The sequence below is a fragment of the Perca fluviatilis genome, chromosome 8 (genome assembly GCF_010015445.1).
Source record: "Perca fluviatilis chromosome 8, GENO_Pfluv_1.0, whole genome shotgun sequence".
Lineage (NCBI taxonomy): Eukaryota > Metazoa > Chordata > Actinopteri > Perciformes > Percidae > Perca > Perca fluviatilis.
In genome coordinates this window covers 35,529,777-35,547,329 of record NC_053119.1, presented here as the reverse complement: position 1 = coordinate 35,547,329, position 17,553 = coordinate 35,529,777, and the positions used below count along the sequence as shown (strand labels likewise).

The following is a 17,553-nucleotide window of genomic DNA, read 5'->3' as shown; positions in this document are numbered from 1 at the left end:
TTAATTCTACAACCAGTGCTACTCTGCATCATTTCATGGCCAAAAAAACAGTATGGACCAGTATGAAACCTGTGAGGCATTCCAGTGAAGGAACGGTTTGCATTAAACATAACTGTATTAGTACAGTGATCTATTTTGAGGTAAATTTCAAAGTCATCTACAGGACAAGCAATTGCAGTGGTAAAAGGAAGCTAATGCAATTTAAAAATAGAATGATTGTTTCTCTGGGACTGTGTCACGCTAATGTACTGCAGCTGGCTGCTCAACACAAAAGCAACAGTAAAGTTATTAGGAAGCATTCCTGGAAAATGATGTGCTCGCCATGAGCTGCGCCAACAGAAATAGGGGAACTTCGTGAAAACTGGTGTTAAACACGTTTGACAATGGCCATTAGTTTAGGGCTCAATTCAGAGAAATACCAGCTGCACTGAAAACACAAAGAGCGTGGCGAAAGAGAGGAGTTACAAATGACGGAAAGGAAATACAAATGGCTTTTTTCAGATTTGCTTTTCCCAGGTCCAGTGAAATAACTTCATGTGTTTACACATCATATTGTCCAGTGTGGGAGCAACCATCTGACAACGTTTTTGTTCCCTTTTTTGACCTTTGGAATGCACCGTGGTCGACGCGCTTAAACAAGACTCTTCTTTTTGTTCTCACGTTTATTTTCGTTATCACTCAAGCATCACTGTGAAACGTGATTTTGTCTTTTCCACAGAATAAATGAACTGTCCTTACCAGACGACATACAAGCAGTGACAGCAGAGCCAAAATAAAAGGATGAAACAAAATCAACTTCAACTCAATCACGTTCTGTGTAGTACTTGAAACAGCGGTCAAAAATCTGCATGGCTACAAACCAAAAGGCAACTAACTGAACGACAGGTCCTGGCTTTTATACACCAGCTGAAGCAATCACTACCTCAATCAGCTGATTGTCAAAAGGCTGTGACGATATGCCACGCATCAAGATCAATTAACACAAATTACCAATTCCCATCAAGCCTAGTTTACTGCAATTGTCACTGCATCTATGCACAATTTATCAAAATAAAAGTTAATATCAAAATCACACTTTTGGCTCCAACATCCAGGTCCAAACTAAGGATAAGTAGAGCGCAGTTAGCTCAATTGTTTCCGAGCCTCATGTGACACTCTGCCCCAAGGTGTAACACACACACACACACACCTCAAAATATCAGTACACCAAAATTCACTCTCTCCAACTTCCTCACTGTGTCTGCAGCCACACACACACCTCAAGGGATCAGTACACCAAAATTCACTCTCTCCAACTTCCTCACTGTGTCTGCAGCCGCAAACACACACACACACACACACACACACACACACACACACACACACACACACAAATAGATTGATGCTCCAACTGATGGATATCCCAAACAATTCTCTTTTTACATTCTCTCTTTACTCACAAATACACACACACACACACACACACACACACACACACACACTGCATGTGGTGCAGGGCCGTGGAGCAGTGGGGCGGCTGTCAGGTGATGTGCGTCAGTCCTTGGATCCTCTGGCTCCCTGGTGAGGGGATAGAAACTAGGACAGGCCTCCGCAGAGCGCACGTACACACACTCTCAGACTCACACAGACTTTCACACACACACACACACACACACACACACACACACACACACACACACACACACACACACACACACAAGCCCTTGTCCCTCAGGCCATGGCATTGCTGGATATCACACACAGCTACAAACAGACACAAAAACTGCCCTACAAGCATGTATGTATAAGACTGACGGACATGTGCTAGCATGTTTGAACATACACACACACCAAACAACAAACATCTTATTCTACAGCACACACACACACACACACACACACACACACACCTGACCTGCCTTCACTTGGCCACCAAAACTGAAGACGTACACCTAGACACACGTAAACACACACACACACACACACACACACACACACACACACACACACACACACACACACACACACACACACACACACACACACACACACACACACACACACACACACACACACACTCTTAGGGCCAGAGCAGCACACTCATTAATATCCTTCTGACAACAACTGGCTCCCTGGCAACCTCTCTGCCATCGCTCACCCAGCAGAACCCCCCGCCTGCAAGCGTGCACGCGGGTGTGCACAGGGATTTAACCTGGGCGGAGCCAGGGGAGGGGAACGAGGGGTGCTAATAGGCTGAAATTAATCAACGCCGGCTGATTCGCTGTCTGGGGAATGAGTGGCAGGCAGCAGGCAGGCAACACATCCTGAATACTAATAGACTAATGGAGAGGGGAGACAGAAAGTAGACCCCTTTACCTCTCTCTGCTGTTTGGCAGGTAATGAGAAAATAGGGGGAGGGACTAAACAGCATTAAAACATTTGAGCAGTATGAGCAATTTTCACCTACACTAACAAGAAAACAAAAGATTAAAATCCAGATTGATGTGACAGAATGCAAGAAAATACACAAAATGAGCAAAAATACATATTTATCACATATCAGCACTGTGGTCTATTCAAAGCCATGTTATTTAATATGAATAAATCAATCTTGGCCTCTGAGACTGACACTTCTCTTCATAAACACCACTTAGCAGTCTTTGCTGCTCCCAAATGAGAAAATATTTGGACAAAATCTGCAGTTCAAGGATCATAAGACCGAGTGAGAAGAGTCATACGATGATTCATGTTTTAAAAAAAAGAAAGAATAGCAGGGTCATGCCTTCTAAGCACTAAGCCGGCTAAATCTGAAACCACATCTGTTCCTTCCTCTCCGTTTTGGCATTTCACAACAAACTGGAGCAAGAAGAGATTTATTGGTTTTCTTACGTTCTGAAAAATGTGCACAAATTGCATTAAAGTGGGGTCCTGTGCCCTATGTCTATTATGTGTCGCACATATTACATCAAGTGAATCATCTGTCCCAATGATGTATCTTTATTTATCTTTGAACAAGCCACTTGTGGAAATGTCAAGCAATAAACATTTTTATTTATTACTGGGGTGATCTCGGTTTCTCAGCTACAAAGCGTCATTAGGGAATAGTTGGACATTACGCTGTATTTTATTGTGCTGACAACAAGCGCACGCCACGTCACTTACAGTCTCGCCACATTCATTTGTCGTGACCGCTTGTATGGCAGGCATGCAGGGTGGAAGTAGTGGAAACGTAGAACACAATGTGAAACACAACGATGCCTGGAACAACGCAAGGACACGTGAAATGAGACTTGTGGGAATAAGTCCACTGCTGTGGTGCATTCTGGGACACTTTCCAACACGCCTTCTCCCTGGGTGCTCCTTCTTAGTCTTGTTGTCTGTGATGGTTTTTGTCTTTATTTTTATTTTTTGCTACTTTTGTCGACAACTCTACATTAAGGGCCCTATTTTAACGATCTAAGCGCATGGCGCAGGTGCATTTAGGGCGTGTCCAAATCCACTTTTGCTAGTTTGACGGCGGAAAAAAGGGTCCGTGCGCATGGTTCAAAAGGGTTGTACTTAGTGTCTTCATTCATTCATTCATTCATTCATTGGTGTGTTTTGGGCGTAACATGCAATAAACCAACCAATCAGAGTCATCTCCCATTCCCATTATAAGCCAGGCGCATTTGGACCTTGGCGCATTGCTATTATGATGGCGGATTTGCACCGGAATATTTTATTATTATCTTTTGCGTGTTTGTGTGCTGCTGCGCTTCCCATGTGTGTGTGTAACAAGCATAGTGTGCGCGCTGTGCATAAGCCTAGGCGCATTTTACTAATTTGCTGTTAAAATAACAATGAAATGCTGCGCTATTGACTTCCCGCTGCCTCAAGAAAGCAGTATGCCAAGAATGCACCTGAACACACCTCCCTGTAAGACCAGCACGCCCATGGGCGCAATGATGGGCGCAGGTGCATTTGTCCTTTAAATGAGGCGGGCGCTGGACGGGAAATTGACAACTGCGTTAGTCTTAAACTAGCAGAGATACTTGCGTCGGGCTTTGCTTTGCGCTGCGCCGGGTGCAAGATAGGGCCCTAAAGCTACTTGGACTTTTAAAGGGATATGGTTGACCATATTTGGCATTCTGGGTAGGTTTCTGTATGTAAATGAGCCTGAACGTGCATGAGCAGATGGATGTAGAACAGGTGAGAATGGTCACTGTTCATTGCGTGAAGTTGTGCGAGTGCTGATCAATTTGTACGGACAGTTCCTACACACACATTTAGAACTTGTTCTACACATGCTTCAATAAACAATAATGTGATTGAATGAATAATAATAAATATGGGGCCAGGTCAGTATCATAATGAATGAATGCACAGAGAAGGATTCACAATTGTATTTTGGGATTTATATATAAATGACTCCCAACACAAAAATATTTTTCAACGCACGCAAAAATAGCTATCGTTGTACATAAATGTAAAAGAAACATCTGCCTATAAAAAAATAAGGTTCAGAAATGTATTTCACACACATATTTCTTGTTTTGATGCAATAGAAATCCATGAATATAAGTATTTAAAAGTATTTGCAATGTTTATCAAAAACAGTGGAAGTGATGTGTGTTTTGGCGTGCATGATTAAATGTGTGTGACTTATGAATGATTGCTACGTTAGTGATGGGACATTATGGATGTATTATGTGTGGAACCAAACACTAGCGTTAGCTAACAAGTTAGCTATATAATGCTAACAACCTAGGGTCATAAGCTAACTTACGGCCATAATAACTCCGTTAACTTCAGACAACATTACTTCACCGGTAACTCACTTGCAAAGATCTTACCTGTTATAACATATGCAATAAAATAGGTCACGGTCAAGGTAGTCTGAGGGGCAATTTGTGATACAGCCAGCAGCAACACATCCGATCATTACAAAAATACAATAAATAAAAGGATTAATCACTGAGAGCACGTATAGCAGCAGTAACAAATTAGTTTTTATAATCAGTTAGAGTTTAGATTCTCTGCTCAAGCTTGACCCGACCCGGGTCGATATTTCCCGCCACTATCCTCGGCCCTTGATCAAGCATTTGTGTTTTTTTTAATCATTACTTTATTAGCCTAATTGGGTGGGGACAAAGCTATGCCTCTCCAGCTTCTCTCATAGCTCTGGGTAGATGTCCTGCACTGACTTGAGTGGGAGGTAAACTGCGCTAAATCGTGTCTCCCCTATCTGTAGCACTGTCTTCGATAATTGCGCAACCAGGCCAGATTGTTTCCGATATCTCGCGAGTCCTTCAGCAGCAGATATGGTCTCTCCTATATCCGGCGCGTTGTCGGCCAGTGCGTTGGCATGCAGACCGTGGCGAAGGACAGTATCGAGACAAGAAAGTCTCCAAACCCCCCAGGGCTTTGATTATGTTGCTGCCTTGATCTGTTACCCACACTATTCGGATGGAGTTTTTTTTTTTTTTTTACGTTTCTTCATTCGGATCCATTTGCGATCCATTCCGAATAAACAAACAACGCAGTTTACATGCTTCGTCCTTGTTGCATTATTCATTAAGATAATTCTAAACAGATTTCTGTAGTTCAAACAACTCGGAATTGTAGTTGAGAGCGTCAGTTATAACGGCCCACATATAAAAAAAAAAAAAATGTCTGGTTTAAATCTGGCTCTGGATCATAATTACAGTTAATGTGTCGGGCCGGGCTTGATTTTTTGGGCCCGATCTAAGCTTTAATCGGTTAGTCCTGTATTTGAGAAGGCAGTACCTATGGCCAGACGGAGCAACTGAAATGACTGTGACAGAGGGTGATTACGATCTGCCAAAATTTATCTGCCTTCTTAAAAACTCTCGCTTTAAATACATTGGAGAGATTGGTCAGTAGTACCTGCAATTTCCCCACACACTTTTTTTTTTTTTATCCATTTAAGTTCAATAAACCCTACCAACTTACAAAAGGGGAAAGTAAGAAGTGATTTAACCAAACAACAATGAAACCTTCTCATGAGTGTCACATCAACGTTAAAGTTCCAGAAGCCTACCAAAAAAGTACAAGCGCTGGTTTGCTTTCTTACACACCGCATCAACATGAGAATTTGTATTCCAAGACAGTCCCTAAGTATTTATGGGACTGAACACACTCCACTACATGATCACTGATTAAGACGGGAGAACCGATTAGTAGGATCTTTCCTAAAATCTACTGCCATCTCTTTGGTTTTTGCCGCATTTATGGTTATTAATAGGCTATGTTGCTACCAAACCATAATAAGTAAATACGTACCTTGTTCGCAAGATCGGCCTGCAAACATGGGCCTTCATGCTTGCATTCATTCATTATGATACTGGTCGGACTGCATGAATAAAAGCTTTTAAAAAAGGAGGCAAAACTCCATTCTGCAAATAAAGGGGAGGGTGAGCTGACTTGAGGTGGGTGGATCCTTTACTAGGTCTCCGGCTGTAATCACTCAAAAGTCAGTGCTGCTGTATTAATGCATGTGTCACAGAATACAACTACAGCATAAACTGTCAATATGTCTCCACCACAAGGACATTTTCCCATTTTAAAGTAGGAGAAAAAAAAAATCATTTGAATCAAGAAGTGAGCCAGCCGCACTCGCACTCTGAAGAAACCACCTACAGAGCTTCTGACAAAAGGAAAGTCACACACTTTGTACAGCGAGCCTGACAGCGGCTCAAAGGCCGAGCGACATGCCTTTTTGTGCTTTTTCTTCTTTCCATCACCTACATTCTTACCTACATTTATGAACATTTATTCATACGCATGTTAAGACTGCTAACACTTTAGGCGCTACATCGCGGAGGGTGATACTGGATGTACGAACAGAACACAGACAGCTCTGCTTCTCTTTTTCGTCTCTGTCTCGCTTTCTGTGTCCCCTGGTTTGCTCTCGGTAGGCTGTCTTCAGATGGGACTCAGGAGAGTGAGAGGGAGAGAAAAAAGGAGGGAGAGATGTGGGTGGTAAAAGTGGGTCATATGCTCAGAGAGAATGAGAATGAAAGAGGGGGAGACGGAGGGCGATGAGGGAGAGAAACACAGAGAGAATGACAGTAACAGGGGAAGATGGGGTGACAGAGAGAGGTAGAGAGACGCAAAGCTGGTGAGGGAGGGAGAGAGAGAGAGTGAGAGAGAGAGAGAGGGGGGAAAAGGAGGGGAGGTCGAATTCCCTTGTTCAGAAGGAGTGGATCAGTCACAGGCCTCTTTCCTTTTATCTGATCTCAGCGGACCACAAAACCTGGGACACAAACACACGCACACACAATAACCGTACACAACACAGCGACGCAAGCAAACACACCCTCATACACACAAAACCAACATCAACGCACAGTACACATACCACAGATGAAGAAACGATACAAACACAGACACACACACACTATGTATGTCTATATGTTGATGTGCTCACACACAACCCTGCCAGACAAACTTAATAAATCCATTACCATGTAGATTCAACAGCAACAAAGAGGAATGTGGCAAATGAGATTCAATAACAGCATACCGACACACACACACACACACACACACACACACTTAGACAAACAGATGCATACATCTAGACACAATAACACACACGCACATTTTGAACCCACATGAGAGCCAGTGTAAGTAGGCCCTGCTCCAGCCTCCCTCCCCTGTGGAGACACAAAAAGGATGGACGGATCCCATCATGTGTGATGTTCCTTTGTGTGCCAGTGTGTGTGCTTTATGCCATCACCTCATCTCCTGGGCTTTCTGCTACCACCATATTCATCTGCGGCCCTCATAAGGATAATCACACACACACACACACACACACACACACACACACACACACACACACACACACACACACACACACACCACACACACACACACACACACACACACACACACACACACACACACACACACACACACACACACACACACACCCTCTCTTGCGTTGGACAAGGTCAACAGCAAAATCCTGCCTAGAAGGCTCGCCTAAAGCCATAAATGCACTGTATGTGATGTGTAAAGTGTGTGTACAGTGCATGTGTGCTGGTCAATATGTGTGCACATAGTTTTTTTTGTAATTCACCTATAACAGCACTAAACAAACACTATACAGCAATCTGGGCAAAAAAAATTAATAAAAATAAAAACAATCACAATTAAAACACATACACCTAAATAAACAATGAAATAGGAAGAGAAAAAATAATAAATAAAAATAATATGGGGGTGTTGGCTGAGATCGAATTAGGCTTGATAATAATATTAATTATGGGGCACTAGTCAGTTCAAATTGAATAAAATGCAGGAAATGAGACCAGACCTGGTAGAATTTACCCCTACGATCAGTCAGTCTTGCAATAAGATCCTCAAATGAGGCTGTATCCGTCATTAACTTCAGCCAGTCATAAAACTAGGCCTTACTTGGCTTTTCCAGTGTCTAAGAATGATTCGTACTGCAGTGATAAACCCAGCTAGTGTCAGAGCAGACTCTGCTTTAGAAATCTCTGGCGGCAAAACGGACCTATCTCCAAGCAGACACAGCTGGGGACACTCTGGCAATGGTGTGGCTAACCAATCGGCAATAGTTTTTAGGATTTGTTTCCAAAAAGGAAAAACCAGGGGGCAATCCCACAAAAGATGGAGGTAGGATCCTGTGACATTCATACACTTCCAACAAAGATTGTCCTTCATTAATCCCATTTTATGAAGCTTGACTGGTGTGTAATAATACCTGTGAATAACCTTGTAATGTGTGAATTTGCTAATCGCATCCCTCACCGGCCATCCTGCATTGGACACCACCTTTTCCCATGCCTCTTCCTCAATGTTTGAGTTCAAGTCCCTCTCCCATATTAACCTCAAGTGATTAGAATGATCATACAAACTATCTGCCATGATTTTATAAAAAAACAGAGGCATTACGGATAGGCTCAGGCAATTTCAAATAGCAGAGAAGCTTATTTGTGTCAATATCAAGTGAGATTTTAATACTAGTTACACAGGTCCTAAGCTGGAAATATTTCCAGAAGTCTGCTTTATCCGTCAAATAGAACTTTTGTTTGAGTTCTTCAAATGACTGAAACAGGCCATCAACATACAAGTCACTAATCCTATTGATGCTTTTATTCAGCCATGTGGTCCATACAAAAGGTTCCCTTTTCTACTTTATTACATTTGCTTTGATTAAGGGATTTATATTGGGATATATGCAGTTGCTTATGCCCTTTTGCCCAAGTCTCCCTAGAATACTGCAGAATTGGGTTTGGATGTCTCATCTTCTTAAAAGCTTGTGACAAAGCCTCAATAGTCCCAAATGGAGACACCAGTTCCCTCTCTATATCCAACCAACTCTGAGCTGAACTCTCACCACACCAGTGCTTAGCCATTTTAAATACCTCAAAAGCTGTTCAGTATAGCTCCACATTGGGCAAATCCACCCCCCCTTGTTTCTGGTTGTATATAACTTTTCAAGCTTTATACGGGGACTTCTTGCCATTCCACAGAAAGTCTCTAATTATGTTATTGTACTGCTTAAAAAAAGATTCTGGGACAGTCAACGGCAGCATCATGGATATGTAATTCACCTGTGGAGCAACTATCATTTTAATAGTGTTTACTTTCCCACATAAACTAATGTTGATCAGTTTCCACTTATCCAGGTTAGCCTTTATATGCTGAAGCAATGGAAAAAAATTAGCCTGTACCATGTCGTTGACAGCTGGAGTAAGACAAATCCCAAGATGCTGCATACCTGAATCTATCCACTTAAATTGAAGTGCATTATTTACTGTTGGTAGACAGGTTCTATCTAGACACTGGCATTACTTCAGACTTATGCCAATTAATCTTATAGCCTGATATTTCAGAGAAGGTTCTCATAATCTCCAAGAGCCTGGGAGCTGAGGAGACAGGATCTACAGACAGCCAAAGGAGGTTGTCTGCATAAAGCAACAGTTTATGCTCCCTTCCCCCCACTCTTACCCCCCATATGCTTGTATCTGATCTGATCGCAATTGCAAGTGGCTCAAGAAATAAAACAAACAGTGGAGAGAGAGGGTCTCTTTGTTTTGCGCCTCTTGATATATTGAAGAAAGATGAAATCACCCCATTGGTCAGCACTGATGCCTTAGGTTCTGCATATATCAAATTAATCCATTTGATTCAGGCCTCCAAAACATTCATCATAAACCGCCACTCCACCCTATCAAAGGCCTTCTCTGCATCTAAAGAGAAGGCAGCAACAGGTTCATCAGCCTCTGTTTTGCCACATAAGGTGGAGCAGTCGCCCACTCATAGTCTAATAAGCACGGTGTCTGTCCCCCGGCTCAGATCGGTTAAATCAAAGGTAAACAAAAGATGCGCTATACTTAACAACCTAATTGGAATTAAAACGACTGCAATAGAACAAAATAGGAAAATTAGATGTGGACTATTAAATATTAGATCTCTGTCTTCTAAAGCAGTATTGGTAAACGAGTTGATATCAGATAATAAAATTGATTTATTTTGTCTTACTGAAACCTGGCTGGGCCATGAAGACTATGTTAGTCTAAATGAAGCCACCTCCCCAGCCATATTAATACTCAAATTCCTAGAGGCTCAGGCAGAGGAGGGGAGTTGCAGCCATCTTTGATGCAAGCCTGTTAATTACTCCTAAACCTAAATTACATTATAACTCATTTGAAAGTCTTGTTCTTAATCTTCAACATCCAAAATGGAAAACATTACAGCCAATTATATTCGTTGTTATTTACAGGGCTCCAGGTCCGTATTCTGATTTTTATCTGAATTCTCAGAGTTTTTATCATGTTTAGTCCTTAAATCAGACCAAGTACTTCTTGTAGGTGATTTTAATATCCATGTGGACATTGACAATGACAGCCTTAGTACTGCTTTCAACTCATTACTGGATTCAATCGGGTTTTCAGTCGAGTGTGCACAAAGGGGCCGCCTGTTTTAACCACACCCTCGACCTTGTGCTGGCATATGGTATTGAAATTGAGGATTTAATAATATTTTCGGAGAATTCGGTATTATCAGATCATTCTTTAATCACTTTCGAATTCTTACTACCTGATTATATTAAATTAGATAAAAGCTCCTACACCAGATGCTTATCTGACAGTGCTATAGCTAAATTTAAAGAAGATATTCCAACAGCATTCGACTCTATGTCATGCCTTAACATAACAGAGGACCTGTATGTTAACCTCAGTCCCTCTCAAATTGATGCATTTGTAGACGGTGTTACAACATGCCTACGGACGACCGTTAGACTCCGTCGCTCCCCTGAAAAAGAGATGATGAAGCAAAGGAAACTAGCACCTTGGTATAACTCCCAAACTTGCAAAATTAAAACAAATCTCGCGACCTCGAATGTAAGTGGCGTTCCACCAAGGTGGAAGAATCTCGTTTGGATTGGCAAGAAAGTCTCAAAACCTATAGGAAGGCCCTAAGAAAGGCCAGATCAGACTATTACTCATCACTAATAGAAGAAAACAAAAACAACCCAAGGTTTCTTTTCAGCATTGTCGCCAGGCTGACACAGACACGAGCTCTACTGAGCCATCTATTCCTCTAGCTCTGAGTAGTGATGACTTCATGAGCTTCTTCAATGATAAAATTACAACAATTAGAGATAAAATTCATCACCTTTTACACTCAACTTCTAACGGTTCACCTTTAAAACGCAGAGTCGTTAGAAATAAAGACTAGTCTCGACATATACTTAGACTGCTTTTATCCTATAGACCTTCAACAATTAATGTTAAAGATATCCTCAGCTAAGCCATCTACCTGTCTCTTGGACCCCATCCCAACGAGACTACTCAAAGAAGCATTACCTGTGGTTAACACTTCATTACTAGATATGATCAATATGTCTTTATTAACAGGTTATGTACCACAGTCATTTAAAGTAGCTGTGATAAAACCTCTTCTGAAAAAACCCACCCTGGATCCTGAGGTCTTAGCAAACTATAGACCTATATCTAACCTTCCCTTTCTATCCAAGATCCTTGAGAAGGTGGTTGCTAATCAGTTATGTGATTTTCTACATAGCAATAGTTTATTTGATGACTTTCAATCAGGATTTAGAAAGAACAAGCAAGATGTCGCACTGGTGAAAATTACTAACGACCTTTTAACTGCTGCAGACAAAGGTCTTGTCTCCATTCTTGTTTTACTAGATCTTAGTGCTGCATTTGACACTATTGACCATTCAATCCTGTTACAGAGATTGGAACACTTGGTTGGCATTAAAGGAATTGCTCTGAGTTGGTTTAGGTCCTATTTCTCTGATCGATCTCAATTTGTGAATGTTAATGATAAATCCTCCAAGTACGCTAAAGTTAGCCATGGGGTTCCTCAAGGCTCAGTGCTTGGACCAATTCTATTCTCCTTATATATGCTTCCTCTAGGCAATATTATTAGAAAACACTCAATTAACTTTCACTGTTATGCGGATGACACCCAATTATACTTGTCAATCAAACCAGACGAAACCAGTCAGCTAGCTAAATTTCAAGCGTGCATTAAGGATATAAAATCCTGGATGACCTATAATTTTCTGATGTTAAACCCTAACAAAACTGAAGTTATTGTGCTGGGCCCTAAACACCTCCGAACTTCATTATCTAGAGATATAGCTACTCTGGATGGTGTTGCCCTGGCCTCCAGCACCACTGTTAGAAATTTAGGAGTTATCTTTGATCAGGATATATCCTTTAATGCCAATCTAAAACAAACCTCAAGAACAGCCTTTTTCATCTTCGTAACATTGCCAAAATTAGGAATATCCTGTCTCAAAACGACGCTGAAAAACTAGTCCATGCATTTGTTACTTCCAGGCTGGACTATTGTAATTCCCTACTGTCAGGTTGCTCAAATAAGTCTCTTAAGACTCTCCAGCTGATCCAGAATGCTGCAGCGTGCGGTTCTCACAAGAACTAAGAAAAGAGATCATATTTCTCCTGTATTAGCTTCTCTGCATTGGCTTCCTGTTGAATCCAGGATTGAGTTTAAAGTCCTTCTCTTGACCTACAAAGCTCTAAATGGTCTAGCACCATCATATCTAGAAGAGCTCCTAATACCCTATTGTCCCACTAGAGCACTGCGCTCCCAGAATGCAGAGTTACTGGTGGTACCTAGAGTCTCTAAAAGTAGAATGGTAGCTAGAGCCTTCGGTTATCAGGCTCCTCTCCTATGGAACCAGCTCCCGATCTGGGTTCGGGGGGCAGAAACTGTCACCTCATTCAAGAATGAACTTAAAACTCTCCTATTTGATAAAGCTTATAGTTAGGGAGTGAGGAGTTGCAGTGTTCACCTAACTGGCCCAACTGCTTCTCTTCATAATTGTTAGATTAATAATACATAACAAAGTAGAGGGTGGCAGGCCAGCCAAGCCAGATCCGGCAGGGGGAGAGTTCTAAGCCCGAAAAAGCTACCTCTCCTTATGACCTGTCTCTCTTAGTTACCTGTTATAGTTACGCTGTTATAGTTCTAGACTGCCGGGGGACTTCCTTCCTTTGACACACTGAGCTGCTCTCTCCTCTCCCTTTCTATTACTGTTACTATTACTATTACTATTTGTGTGCAGCCCGTCCCAGAAATGCTTGTTACTAATCCTAGCTTCTGGGGAGTTTACTCCCCGGAGTCCTTATGCTTTTTTCCCCCAGTGTATTTCCTTGGAGAACGTTGGCACCAAGATCCTGGTTGCAGCTGTCGCCGTGGTCCTGCTGCACTCCCTGCTGAGCTCAGCGATGCCCTGCAATGTCATGCTGCGTCCTGCTGAACCCTGCAGCTTCCCGCTACATCCAGTCACTGTTCCATTATTAATGTGACTACTATCGCCACTGTTCATCACACCCCCAACCGGCTCGTCAGACACCGCCTACCAAGAGCCTGGGTCTGTCCGAGGTTTCTTCCCAAGAGGGAGTTTTTCCTCGCCACTGTCGCACTGCTTGCTCTTGAGGGAATTACTGGAATTGTTGGGGCTTTGTAAATTATAGAGTGTGGTCTAGACCTACTCTATCTGTAAAGTGTCTCGAGATAACTTATGTTATGATTTGATACTATAAATAAAATTGAATTGAATTGAATTGAGTAGACGTCTCAGATTGTCAGAGGAAGACCTTCCCTTTACAAAACCCACCTGATCTGGGTCTATAATATAAGGAATAATCTTTTCAAGCCGCGTAGCCAGACCTTTAGTGAGAATTTTATAGTCTACATTAGCCAAACTAATGGGTCGGTAGCTAGCCAGATCTAGAGAATCCTTTCCCTTCTTCAGAATGACAAAAATGACTGATTCATTAAGAGTATTAGGCAGCTGACCAGCTGATAATGACTCTGAATACACCTTTGTTAGGACTGGCGCTAGAATATCAATAAACAACTTTTAATACTCAACAGGAAAACCATCTAATCCTGGAGCTTTACCTGACTGCAATGACTGAATGGCTTTTCAAACCACCTCCTCTCTAATGGGAGCTTCCAACTGTTGCACTTGTTCTGGCGACAGACTAGGGAGCTTGATCCTGGAAAACCATTTTTCCAATTCCAGTCAAAAACTGTATCTGATGTGTAGAGAGTTTTGTAAAAATCCACAAACACCTGATTAATTTCCTTAGCTGTAGTAACTATCTTTCCAATACTTCCTTTAATACCAGGAATTGCACTTGCAGTCTCCCATTTTTTTTTAGTTGTCTAGCCAACAGTGCCAGCCTTCTCTCCGCTTTCGTAGAAGCTGGCCTTAAGCCTGAACATGGCATACTCTGCCTTTTTGCAATATATATAATTTAGGCTATACTTCAGCTCACACACCAGTTTCAACAGATCTTCACTATAGCTTTTTGACAGTTCTCTCTCTTTTGGTTTTATCTTATCCTCCAGCTGACTGATTGTCACCCTATCTTGTTTCTTCCTTTTTGATGCTTCAGCAATGATTTTGCCTCTGATAAATGCCTTTGAAGCCTCCCATACAGTGCCCAGTTTTGAGATAGAACCAGTATTAATCTGAAAGAAGTTTGTAAGGTCTTCTGAGAGTGACTGTTTAAATACTGTGTTTTGTAAGAGAGATACATTGAGTCTCCACCTATTACTTTTGATTTTTTCCATGCAAATAGATACACACAGCTCTACTGTTGCATGATCAGTAAATGCTATGACACCTATTGTACTATCAATTACTGAGTCAACCAGGTCTTTAGAAATTACAAAATAATCGATTCTACTGTGTGATTTATGATTATGTGAGTAAAAAGTATATTCCCTCTTATTAGGATTCATCAGTCTCCCAATGTCGACCATACCAAGGTCCTCCTTTTGACACAATGCTCCTCGACCCCTAGATGGTGTCTGAGAATACTTAGATCTATCCAATACAGGGTCTCGCGTCTGATTGAAGTCCCCTCCAACTATTGTACATCCATCATCCAATGTCTCAAGAAGTGCATTGGTTTTGTGAAAAAATTCAGGTTCATCCTATATGGGGCATAGATATTACATATGTTAATTTTCCTTCCACTGATTACAGATTCAATACAGACAACCCTCCCTTCGTCATCTTTGTAATCCTTAAGCAAAACAAACTTCAATTTCTTGTGTACAAGTATTGCAACATCTCATTTCTTACTATCAAATGAGCTATGAAAGACATGGCCAACTCCGAGCCCCTTTGGAGTTTCAAAGCTTCTGAGTTTCTCACATGAGTCTCCTGTAAAAGTCCCACATCTGCCTGCCTTGATTTAAGATACAGCAGGCATTTTTTCAACTTGGTAGGATTCTGTGTCCCATTTACATTCCAAGAAATTACTCTAATACAGTGCCTTGCGAAAGTATTCGGCCCCCTTGAACTTTTCGACCTTTTGCCACATTTCAGGCCTCAAACATAAAGATATAAAACTGTAATTTTTTGTGAAGAATCAACAACAAGTGGGACACAATCATGAAGTGGAACGAAATTTATTGGATATTTCAAACCTTTTAAACAAATAAAAAACTGAAATATTGGGCGTGCAAAATTATTCAGCCCCCTTAAGTTAATACTTTGTAGCGCCACCCTTTTGCTGCGATTACAGCTGTAAGTCGCTTGGGGTATGTCTATCAGTTTTGCACATCGAGAGACTGACATTTTTGCCCATTCCTCCTTGCAAAACAGCTCGAGCTCAGTGAGGTTGGATGGAGAGCGTTTGTGAACAGCAGTTTTCAGTTCTTTCCACAGATTCTCGATTGGATTCAGGTCTGGACTTTGACTTGGCCATTCTAACACCTGGATATGTTTATTTGTGAACCATTCCATTGTAGATTTTGCTTTATGTTTTGGATCATTGTCTTGTTGGAAGACAAATCTCCGTCCCAGTCTCAGGTCTTTTGCAGACTCCATCAGGTTTTCTTCCAGAATGGTCCTGTATTTGGCTCCATCCATCTTCCCATCAATTTTAACCATCTTCCCTGTCCCTGCTGAAGAAAAACAGACCCAAACCATGATGCTGCCACCACCATGTTTGACAGTGGGGATGGTGTGTTCAGGGTGATGAGCTGTGTTGCTTTTACGCCAAACATAACGTTTTGCATTGTTGCCAAAAAGTTCGATTTTGGTTTCATCTGACCACAGCACCTTCTTCCACATGTTTGGTGTGTCTCCCAGGTGGCTTTTGGCAAACATTTTAAACGAAACCTTTTTATGGATATCTTTAAGAAATGGCTTTCTTCTTGCCACTCTTCCATAAAGGCCAGATTTGTGCAGTATACGACTGATTGTTGTCCTATGGACAGAGTCTCCCACCTCAGCTGTAGATCTCTGCAGTTCATCCAGAGTGATCATGGGCCTCTTGGCTGCATCTCTGATCAGTCTTCTCATTGTATGAGCTGAAAGTTTAGAGGGACGGCCGGGTCTTCCGTAGTTTGTAGTGGTCTGATACTCCTTCCATTTCAATATTATCGCTTGCACAGTGCTCCTTGGGATGTTTAAAGCTTGGGAAATCTTTTTGTATCCAAATCCGGCTTTAAACTTCTCCCACAACAGTATATCCGGACCTGCCTGGTGTGTTCCTTGTTCTTCATGATGCGCTCTGCGCTTTACACGGACCTCTGAGACTATCACAGAGCAGGTGCATTTATTCGGAGACTTGATTACACACAGCTGGATTCTATTTATCATCATTAGTCATTTAGGTCAGCAATTGGATCATTCAGAGATCCCTCACTGAACTTCTGGGAGAGTTTGCTGCACTGAAAGTAAAGGGGCTGAATAATTTTGCACCCCCCACTTTTTCAGTTTTTTATTTGTTAAAAAAGTTTGAAATAGCCAATGAATTTCGTTCCACTTCATAATTGGGACCCACTTGTTGTTGATTCTTCACAAAAAATTACAGTTTTATATCTTTATGTTTGAGGCCTGAAATGTGGCAAAAGGTCGAAACGTTCAAGGGGGCCGAATACTTTCGCAAGGCACTGTATAACTGTTACTATTACCCTGTGTAGTCATAGACCGAATGCTCCCTCGTGGCATACTGCCACCACCCACCAGTAGGGACAAGGGTAAAAATAAAAATAAAGAAATAAATAAAA

The 17,553-nt window shown here is 41.7% G+C and overlaps 1 protein-coding gene across 2 annotated transcripts in view; it reads right to left on the bottom strand.

Annotated features, from left to right (window-relative positions):
• Nucleotides 1–17,553, bottom strand: part of si:ch211-212o1.2 (uncharacterized protein LOC492735 homolog) — a 74,158-nt gene that overhangs the window by 39,212 nt on the left and 17,393 nt on the right. Inside the window, exon 1 of one of the 2 annotated variants that reach the window (XM_039809630.1) lies at nt 739–833. The exons of the other annotated variant lie outside the window; for it this stretch is intronic. Within the exon in view, the coding sequence (XP_039665564.1) occupies nt 739–748 (10 nt within the window). The 5' untranslated portion in view covers nt 749–833. Of the gene's footprint in view, nt 1–738; nt 834–17,553 lie in introns of those variants that run through there. 2 annotated transcript variants of the gene reach the window in all.